This window comes from Etheostoma spectabile, chromosome 22, assembly GCF_008692095.1.
Source record: "Etheostoma spectabile isolate EspeVRDwgs_2016 chromosome 22, UIUC_Espe_1.0, whole genome shotgun sequence".
NCBI lineage: Eukaryota > Metazoa > Chordata > Actinopteri > Perciformes > Percidae > Etheostoma > Etheostoma spectabile.
The window spans coordinates 3795841-3807265 of NC_045754.1; the positions used below are offsets into that span (position 1 = coordinate 3795841).

Consider the following 11425-nt stretch of genomic DNA (forward strand, 5'->3'; position numbering starts at 1 on the left):
TCCCCCAAGCAGCCACAAAACATATGTAGGTCCAAGTATTTTTATTGGACACAATCATTATAGATTTGTTGAATATAAGGTTAAATAAACAAAGAACCCAAACTACCTAAACTGTAGGGTGGCCTATTATCAAAACAACAAACAAAAACAACCCTGTCTTGAAAACAAAATAAGATAACCTAACAAACAAAGAACAAACGACTTACCTCCTAACTTAAACAAACAGGAGAAAACTAAACACACTAAAAGGTCCACCCAATACTAACGAACGAACATTACACAGTCAAAGAAACTAAGTGTGGCAGGTTGGGAGGCAAGAAAACGGAGCCGGCCTGCTGTCTCCCTCTGTGTCTCCCGACGGTCGCCATCTTGGCCCTTTATATACAGTGGTGCGCAGCTGCCCGCCAATCACGAGTAGGACTCAGCGGACCCCACCAATCAGCACCAGCGACGGCACAGCCTATTTTACATAGGAGAGGAGATAGGACATGCGCACACACACACACACACACACACACACACACACACACACCCACACACACACAGCGCACACACAAACACGACCCCAGTCGTAACACTAGGAAAAATAATACATCATACAGTATACATGAAATCATAGGACTACACGATACAGTAGGATCTACATAGCCCTCAATATATCTATCTACTATCTCTATATCTCTAGATGGTGTGGATATATAATATATGGATATATAATAGAAATATAATTTAACTCATTGTTTGGTCTATAAAATGTCAGAAAATGGTGAAATGTGTGGATCAGCGTTTCCAAAAGTTCAAGACGACGTCCTCAAATGTCTCGAGAGTCAGATAAATCCAGAGTTTGCCCGTCTTTTGAAACTTCAAAACATTTATTTTAATTTGTAAACTGCCTTGAAAAAATGACCTCACAGAACAGCTGAGAGACTGAAGCGTTGTCGGCCACGTTGTTTCCGTGCCGTAGGTGTATGACGACGGCCGGTCGGTGTTTCTGGTGACGGAGCTGATGAAAGGAGGCGAGCTGCTGGATAAAATCCTCCGACAGAAGTTCTTCTCCGAGAGGGAAGCCAGCGCTGTCCTCTACACCATCACCAAGACGCTGGAGTACCTGCATGTGCAGGGGGTACGTTCTCACAAAGGGAAAGGCTCCTGTTCTTCATCGTTTATGGTTCAAGAAGGTTTAGTGAAAAACGTAGAGCAAATGTTCTCTGAAAACACTCCTAGTTTGGATTTCTGACTTTTCTACACTACATGATGTAATTAAATCTGATAAACACGCAGCACAGAAAGCAACAGGATGCTTGTCTGGAGCTGGTTTTCATGAACTATTTTATACTGTGCAGCTTGATCTGATCTTGTGTAGCTTTTTGCTCATAACAAAACATGTCTGTGTCTGTCTGTGTGTGACAGACAGACACAGACAGACAGAACAACACACACACAAACACACAGACAGACACATGCATACAGACAGACAGAGCGACACAAACACACATACACACAGACAGACAGACAGACAGGACACACACACACACAGACACACACATACATACAGACAGACACATACATACAGACAGACAGAGCGACACAAACACACAAACACACAGACAGACAGAGCGACACACACACACACAAATACACATACACACAGACAGACAGACAGGACACACACACACACAGACACACACATACAGACACATACATACAGACAGACAGAGCGACACAAACACACATACACAGACAGACAGACAGAGCGACACACACAGACAAAACACAGACACAGACAGACAGATCAACAGACACAGAAAAGATTGTTCAAAAAAATCATTTTTCTTAGATTTTTGACGCTTTTTTAATGTTTCTATACACTTTTTTTTTTTACGTCTTTTCCTCAAGAAAAACAATTGTATAGGGGCCATTTAAAATTGACTTTGGGAAAGTAGATTATTTTGAACAAACCCTACTGTTGAACTCTGGACATATAATATAGCGTAGTCCTCTGAGACCTCTGACTGGACATTGATGGAGTTGGTCTGTCAACTTAAACCCTGACTTGTCCTGTTGTGTCTGCAGGTGGTCCACAGAGACCTGAAGCCCAGTAACATCCTCTACATGGACGAGAGCGGGAACGCCGAGTCCATCAGGATCTGCGACTTTGGTTTCGCCAAACAGCTGCGAGCAGAGAACGGGCTGCTCATGACGCCGTGCTACACCGCCAACTTCGTTGCGCCCGAGGTACGGCACCGTCTCGGTGTCCAACGCTGTCTTTAACACCGTCTCCGCCATCGTGACGTCTCTCTTCATCTCTTTACACAGTCTTTACCTCTTCATCGGTCATGGTTTTATTTTTTAACTTACTTGTGTGTTGCACAGATCTCGCGAGACAAATACGCAACCAGGTCCGTGAAAACAAGCCCAAAGCAAGCAACTTTTTCTATGGGACCCCCCCTAAGATCCTGGAAGAGAAAAATAAATAAACTGTGTGCACGGTTTTACAATCCTTGGGGACGGATTGTCAATTTCCGTCCATGTGGACAGATTGGTAAACTGTCCCCACGGTGGAGTTTATTCATTTTCTCCCCCTGAGCTTCAGGACAATGACCACAGGAGGGAGTTAAACCACCTTTTAACATTATTTAACATTAGAAAACTGATGGGATATCAAATAGACACTTTTTCACAGTGATTTTGAGTTGTTCCCCACGACGGGTTGAATCCATTCTTTTCCTCCTTTCTCTTTCTCCCAGTCTTTGTTATACTTCTTCCCGTATTTCACCCACTTTATCCCGGGCATTTATTCCCCAAAAACTCTCCTACAGTCCAGTCACCATTAGCCGCTACTCGCGCATTTTCCTAACCAGAAAAACATCAGACTGCCCTGCTCTGCCTCTGATTGGCTGGTACTCGTTGCCATCTGGGTCAGAGCCAATTAGAAGCAGGTAGTGGGCGGGACATAACGCTACTGGTGTACACAGTTATCAATCCATCATATAAAAACATGTGCAAGGAAGACAAAAAAAACTCAAGTAACAGAATAAAATATACAAAATAAATGCCTACATTTACATGTAGAAAAAACTAAAAACAGACAATAGAGAAAATAATATAAAAGAGAAAAATAAGAATAAATAAACCAACAATAAAAGAAGAAAGAGACGAAATATACAATTTGAAAGAAAATTAATTTAACTCCTTGAAAGTGTTTTTTGGGGGTTTTCTGTCAACATTACTGCTTGTTAGAGTCTTTTATTTATGGTTGTCTTGATTTAACTGAACTTAAAAAGCCTAAACCAAACTCTAATGTATGCACGAAAGGTATAAACAACAACATTCAGAAGGCGGTGACACTTCTTTGTGCTGCAGACGGAGAACATAAGATAAGATATTAATGTAAATGAACTGAGAGGGTTTGTTTACTCCATGTTTCTGTGTTTCTGGCAGGTGTTGAAGAAGCAGGGGTACGACGCCGCCTGCGACATCTGGAGTCTGGGGGTCCTGCTCTACACCATGCTAACGGGGTAAACACTTTATCTTATCGCGGTTGCCTGCCAATGACAAGGTTGGTGGTTCAATCCCTGGCCCTGCAGTCCAAGTGTCCTTGGGCAAGACACTGAACTCCGAGTTGCCCATGTGTGTGAATGGTGAATGTTTCCTGTATGATGTAAAAAGCTTTGAGTAGTCATTAAGACTAGAAAAGCGCTATATAAATACAGCACATTTACATATTACCTCTGAGAGAGCGCTCTCGCCTCAGGTAATTTGAGCGAAGATGCTTTGAATGTGTTTAACACAGAGATTACAATATTGTATTAGATTTCTAAATATGAACCCTTTCTCCATCTCATCCCTCTCTTTCCTAGTTTCACTCCCTTCGCTAACGGCCCGGAGGACACGCCCGAGGAGATTCTGGCTCGCATCGGCAGCGGCAAGTTCTCGCTCACTGGAGGATACTGGAACTCTGTCTCTGCTGAGGCTAAGGTGTGGACAGACACACACAGACACACACACACGCACGTACGCGCACGCACGCACGCACGCACGCACGCACGCACACATACACACACACAGCTAACAATCACCTGCCAAAGATCAGAGAGTTGCTTCAGCAGTAAAACGATTTTATAAAAAGTATTAAAAATCATCGGTTTAACATTTCAAACTCTCCCACACACACACACAAACACACACACACACACACACACACACACACACACACAATAAAGATTAGAGACACACACGCACGCACGCACGCACGCAGCCACGCACGCACACACACATACACACACACAGCTAACAATCACCTTCCAAATATCAGAGAGTTGCTTCAGCAATAAAACGATTTTATAAAAACTATTAAAAATCATCGGTTTAACATTTCAAACTCTCCACACACACACAAGATAAAGATTAGACACACACACAAACACAGACGCCGCGCCACACACACACACACACACACACACACACCACAAACGCGCCCGCCGACACACACACACACACACACACACACACACACACACACACACACAGCTAACAATCTCCTGCCAAATATCAGAGAGTTGCTCTAGCAATAAAACGATTTTATAAAAAGTATTAAAAATCATCGGTTTAACATTTCAAACTCTCCACACACACACACACAAGATAAAGATTAGACACACACACACACACACACACAAAACTGTGTTTTACAACCAACCACATTTAAAGAAGTGTAAAAACAAACTCCTTAATGTACATGGAATGTAACTAAGTGCATTTACTACTTATTTTAGGTCTAGATTCAAGGTATTTGTGCTTTACTGAGTATTTTCCACTACATTTGTTACTTTTCAGAAGACAGTCTTTCATCCCCTTCCTGTCCAATGAGAACCTGATATCTCCAGAGTGTTGATGTTGAATGTTTGTGATAAACTGATGAAGCGTTCCTTTATGTGTGAGAATCGTCTCCTACTTCTTAAAGCTGAATAAAGTCTTTAAAAAGCCTCTCGGATCAGCTGGAAACGGTTTTCTGACACCATGAAAAGGTTTAGAACTTTATAGACATACGTGGTTTTCACAGGACAGCGAGATGACCTGTTGACATCCCCCCCCCCCCCAGCTAAATGTGTGACCTCTGACCCCTCAGGACCTGGTGTCCAAGATGCTGCACGTGGACCCTCACCGGCGGCTGACGGCAGGTCAAGTCCTCCGACACCCCTGGGTGACGCACCGAGACCAGCTGCCCAAATACACCCTCAACAGACAGGACGCACCGCACCTCGTCAAGGTGACACACACACACGCACACACACACACACACACACACACTCTTGCACGCACGCAGTCTCTCACCTATGTAATACCCGTGTCTCCTTGGCTACGAGTGATTGGGTAATCACTGAAGGCTTGTATCATGTGGACGCTCCGACTGTGTTGTGTAATCACTTAGAATTCCTCATGGGGCGACAGAAACTACACACTCCGGCTTTGATACAATGCTCTATCTCTGTGTAAAACAGAGAAAGAGAGACTCGAAGGGTAGCGATTTAAAGAAAAAGTGGGAATGTGTAGTGTTGAAAGATCTGAAAACCGCGCAAAGACGGTCGTTAAGTAGCCACGAAAGGCAGCGCTAGATCGGCTCAATTAGTGAGAAGAAGAGTCCACGGAGACGAAAGGTAACGTCTCTAAAGATAGAGTCGTGAAGGGTAGAGACACTGAGGGGGATGACCAAAGGAGCACTAACACGGACTACTTAGTGGGAAGGTAGTCTCAAGTGGGTTAGGGTTAGGGGGGTTAGGGTTAGGGGGTTGGGTTTAGGGGGGTTAGGGTTAGGGGGTTGGGGGGTTAGGGTTAGGGTTTTATCTGTCTTAATGTTTTTATTTTCAACTGTTGATACTTGTGTTTTATCTGTTTAACTGATTTTGTGTAAAGCGCTTTGAATTGCCCTGTTGCTGAAATGTGCTCTACAGATAAAGCTGCCTTGCCTAGGGATCCTTTCCATAATGTTAAAAATGTTAAAACATAGAATAATAAGCTGAGTGTGTCGGTGGATGCAAATTGAAGGACGGTGCTACCGTTAACGTTACGTTGCAGCTTGTTTCTCCCCTGCCGACTGCAGCGGTCTCTCTTAATACTGGAAGGATTTTAACCCTCGTGTTGTCTTCCCGTCGACCAACATTTAGTTTTTCTGGGTCAAAATTTAAAGTTAAAACCTCCTTAAGACACTTTTGTTGTTTTTTCTTTGAAGTTTTTGAAGCTTTATCCGACATTTGTTGTCACATTTTCACATTTTTCCCGAAGTCCTTTCTCACTTTTAACAATGTCCTTGTCGATTATTTCTGCGTTTTTTGGGACGTTGTTGTTGTTTTTCCCTACATTTCTGTCACTTTTTTCAGTGTTTTTAAATCTTATTTTTTCTTAAAATGCTATGAAATGAAATAAAACACCCAAATTCAATGAAAATAGTGAACTGATCGGTTATTTAACTTGTGAGGAGCGTCGTATGGAAACATTTTTTTTTTTTTTTTTTTTACAATTTGATTGAAGGAAACAAAACTTTCTGATTAAGAAACTTTTTGAAAATAGTTTGACCCGAGGACAACAGTAGGGTTAAAGATTGTCAGTCACTTAGACACAAAAACATTGGAAAACAGGGTCCAGGTTGAAGAGAAATACCCAAGTTACCCTTTCAAAGTCATGTTCCAATTACTGGTTTTCTAACTGATTAATGGATGACTGGTTTGGGCCCTCTGACTCTGCGTGTGGCCCCTGCAGGGTGCGATGGCCGCCACCTACCTGGCGCTCAGCAGGAACGTCCCCCCGGTCCTGGAGCCGGTGGGCTGCTCCACTCTGGCCCAGCGGAGGGGGCTGAAGAAGATCACCTCCACCGCTCTGTGACCTTGAACCTCCCTCACCTACTTTAACTCTGACCTCCATCTGACCTCCGCCGGACCCTCCTCCTCCTCCTCCTCCTCCTCTTCTTCTCTCTGTCCGGTCCGGGGGGGACAGGCTACTGACGGACCCAGGAATTGCTAACGCCAAATAGGAAGACCGAGACCCCCGCCCCCGCCGCCACCCCTGCCCTCCGTCCTGCACCTTAACGGACTCTTCTCAGCTTTAGCGCCACTGATCGACAGCCGGGACCGCCCCGGACTGAAAACCCGTTCCTGTCTTTGCTTTGGACAATCAGCGCCGCCTCGAAGACCCTGACACCGAGCACGCATCGGGGGAGGGGGGAAAGTACTGTATTTATTTACTTCAGACGGGGGTACATCTGAACATAGGAACACAGTAATCTAATGTATGCATTTAAAGAGATAGGATCCTTGTTGTTATACTGTCGTCATGGTTCTGCGTCCTGTATTTAAACCTCAAGTAGCCTCGGAGATCACGGCGCGTTGGGAGCAGCCTCGGCTTTAAAATGTCGCTTTGCAGAACGAGACAAATCAAGATGCAGGGAAAGGGAAGTCTGATAACAAGCTTTTACTCAAACGGAAGCTCTTACTCCATGTTTTTTGGGATACAGAAAAGTCTCTCAGGATCATGCTTTTGTTTTGAAAGGGTTTATTTTGTACATCTCACACAGGGACTTGCTTCCTGTAACCCAGTATTTTACCCTTCAGGTGAAAAGACAAGAACAAACGTCTGATTGGTTCGTCTCAACATTTTGCTCATTAATCTAGACGTCTAGAAGTCAATTTTGGGAAAGCAAAATCAAGCTTTCGTTCCGACAGGTTTTGGATGAGACTGACGATATCTTTCAGATATGACCAGAAGACAAACATAGACCTTGAGCTGTGTAGATTCCTCGCCGTGATTTAGAAATATTTTCAGCTGGAGTGTCAGAGAACGCCCGGGGGAACTAAATAGGAAAGTAACTCTCATCCGAAAATGACAATCTGAGAATGAATATTAACAAAAACCAAGCGGATTCTGCCTTTAAAACTGCACAAGGCAATTTTGCATTTTGTGGCGCCCTCCGGTGGCAACACGAGGGGTTGGATTTGATCTCCTATCATTATTTGTACTCTTCAATCTGGCACTTGGAGTACTTAGTTTTCTCACGGTGTGGACACCTGCGAGCTGAAACTAATCCATGCAAAACCCAGAGGTGGAAGAAGTACTCGCATCTTTTACTATGGAGTAAAAGTAGCAATACAGCAATGTAGAAATACTCATCTAGCACAATACATTCATGTGTAATTATCATGCTGCGCGGTATTTTAGTTCATAATATATCATTAATTTATTTGATAACTTACATTTGTATTAATTATCTGAAGCAATTACAGCGTTTAAATACAGTACATGTGGTGTATAAGTGTACAAGTAGTAGAAAATGGTTTGTATGTCAAATTGTACTTGGATATTTTCCACCTCTGGCAACAGCAGTGACAATCTAAAGCACCGTTCAGGCCCATAAAACCAGATTTCTCAGTGTTTTGATGTTCCTTGTGCAGCTTTAAGACACGCCGGGGAATTTAAACCACATTTAAAACACGCTGAGGCTGCAAGAGCGGTTTAACTCGAGGACACGTCTGACATCTGCAGGACAAACAAAAAAATTAAATACAAGAACTTTACAGATTACTGTCCTGTCGAGGGAGTCCTCACCCTCGTCTTACCTGAACAACAAGCTGGGAATTAAATAGAAAACAGAGCTTCCTGAACCGGGACGTGAGCTTCTTCTGTACAAGCCGTCTGATCGTCTGTGTGCGTGTGTGTGTGCGTGTGCGTGTGCGTGTGCGTGCGTGTGTGTGTGTGTGCAGCGGACGGCAAGCCGAACTGTAAATGTATATACATGTACGAGCAACTCAGGTTTCTAAGAATCAAGACAATGCAGTTTTTTTTAAATATATTTCGTCCTGGAGGAGAGATATGTAGAGAAACATAAGATAAGCACACAGATGTACAGAGGAGGCAGAAGAGTTACAGCCCAAAACCCGACGCACCCATTACGTCCCATTTGTTTCCGTTTCCACGTCTCGTTTCTGGGTCAAACTCTTCTTGAGGCATCATGTAACGGTGTGTAACGTGTTTGTGATTTGGAGGATTTTTCTGTCGACACAACCCTTTAAAAAAAACGAAGCAGAAAGAAAAACGGACGAGATGAACGGGTTGGTTCAGCCTCACTTTGGCCCTAATGAAACCAACCAGGGAGCTGTCCTGATTTTTAATCTAAAACACTGGATACTACATTCCCCATAATGCAACAGTGTCTTTCTTTAGACTCTGTGACTGCTTCGTGTCGTCCAAATTCTCCACTCGTCCAGTCTTTCTGTCAAAAAAGGTTTAGAAAAAGCAGATTTTTGGTTTTATTTCCATGTTGTTTTTTTAGTTTTGTTTTTTTTACTTCTATCTGCAACACAACACAGTAAAAGTAAGATGCTATTTCCTGTGTTGTGTTCCACATAAAACGTGAAATTTGTCCACATGCGAGCATAAAGTTCAGTTTTATTATTGTACCAAAAAAAGAAAAAGAAAGCAGGTATTTTAAGGAAACCTTTTGGAAATGATGGTGAATGTCTTTGGATTGTCCAGAGTCATTTTTTTAAAGGCGTCATTTTTCAAACTTATGAACATAACAAACTAAATTCAGTTCAACTCCTTTGCGTGAAATCTAAAAACCAGGACAAATAAAAACCTAAAAGTTTCTTCTAGGAGCTTTTCACCAAATCGCATGATCTTCCTCAGCGGATTGAGTTTGGATTTTATCTTCTGAGCACGTTAGTGGCTCTAAAGTAGACTTCATTTTTCATTAATCCTTCAATTTACAATCTCAAAAATCTCAGAGATCCCAGAGATCCAAAAACGCTTTTTCCCGGGAAATGTTGCCACGGAGACCCAATTCGTAAAGCAGCATTGTAATCCACTACTAGTTAAATATCCTTCAAAGCTAGGAACAATGTACCAATTACCAATTCATTTGTCTAAACTCTCTTTTACATTTCTGTTTGTGAAACATTTGACAGCAGGACACAGTTTCTAGTTTCACTACAACGGAAACCAAACTACCAAACTTCTTTCAGGGGAACTTTGCAGAAATTATTCACAAATGACTGACCTTCATTTTGTGGCGCACTGGCCCTTTAATTACAACACAAAACGTAACGAGTAGTTGTAAAATAATCTCTTCAGAACCTTAACTGTCTTCTGTGTAGATCTGGACAAGTTGCACGCAGATGTTAGATCATGAAGTGTGTGTGTGTGTGTGTGTGTGTGTGTGTGTGTGTGTGTTTGTGTGTGTGCGTGCCTCTGAAGACTAAACTCTCTCCTGCATCCTGTATAAATCCTGTAACGTCTCTGCGAATGGTTGAAAACGGCTTCCTCCCTCTCGGCATCTGAACGTCCGTCATCGTGAAGGGACACGACTTTAACTGCTGAGACAAAAACAAGTTCTAGATCTTCTTTGTTTTATATGTAATATGAAATATATAAATGTTGTTTGCCTCGTCTATGGATGTACAGCTCTGGGATAAAGGAATGTAAAAGGAATCTTTCTGTGATGATGAACTGGGGAATAGCTTTCTTCTTCTTCTTCTCTCTCTCTCTCTACCTTCCCCCTCTTCTTCTTCTCTCTGATTGGTCAGCGGTCGCCCTGCTGCTACGCCAGCTCTCTGTTTTTGTACCTGCAGCGAGAGTTGGACTTTCTATTAAAAATAATAAAAAAGGATAATCAGCTGATGATGCATGCCGACTCAGAGACTCTGTTTTTAAAATCCCAACTTCAAGATATTCTTACTTTGCTCTTATCATATGAAGGAATTAATCTTTGTTTTGTTGTTTCTTGCTCACAACTTCACCACAAATTCATAGAAAGTGGCGTTTTTATAAAGAAGTGCTCTTGATATTTTACTTAAAGATGCAGTAGGTAAGACTTATAAAACTAACTTCCTGTCATATTTGCTGAAACTGACCCTGTAGCAGACGTACATGAAGCAGGAAGAAGAAGACGAAAAAAAAACGCTCCTCTGGCTCCACATGTACTGTATCTGCAAAAATGTTTTGCACACACACGCATTCAGTTTTCAGTTCTCTGTGCTGATGCAAAATATTGTTTTGTACGGACAAATGAAAACACATTTACAGACAGATTTTAAAGTGAGTGAACTAACTCGAGGTGAAGAGAAATCCGTGGCGTTTCCCTTTTTTAATGATGTATGAAAATAAAACACGAAGATAACGTTGCAAACAAATCACACTGTTAAAACAGAATATAAAAAAAACAAATGGCCTTTACAAAGACGTCATTACAAATACTTTCATTTAAAAACAAAAACAACAAAAACAAAACTTCTAAATGCTTAAAAAAACAACTGATTGTTGTACTTTCTGTACTTGTTGCTCAGTGGTCGCCTGCCAATCGGAAAGTTGGGGGTTCAATCCCTGGCCCTGCCGTCCCATGTCAAAGTGTCCTTGGACACACGTACGTGTGTGTGTGTGT

The 11425-nt window shown here is 42.4% G+C and overlaps 1 protein-coding gene across 3 annotated transcripts in view; it reads left to right on the forward strand.

The window, feature by feature from the left end:
• The window catches only part of rps6ka3b (ribosomal protein S6 kinase, polypeptide 3b), a 77434-nt gene extending 66768 nt beyond the window's left edge, over positions 1-10666 (forward strand). For all 3 annotated transcript variants that reach the window (XM_032504524.1, XM_032504522.1, XM_032504523.1), the window contains 6 exons: positions 965-1123; positions 2074-2235; positions 3442-3518; positions 3861-3978; positions 5129-5269; positions 6757-10666. In XM_032504524.1, the coding sequence (XP_032360415.1) occupies positions 965-1123; positions 2074-2235; positions 3442-3518; positions 3861-3978; positions 5129-5269; positions 6757-6879 (780 nt within the window). In that variant the 3' untranslated portion in view covers positions 6880-10666. The remainder of the gene's footprint in view (positions 1-964; positions 1124-2073; positions 2236-3441; positions 3519-3860; positions 3979-5128; positions 5270-6756) is intronic.
• The last annotated feature ends 759 nt before the right edge of the window (positions 10667-11425 follow it).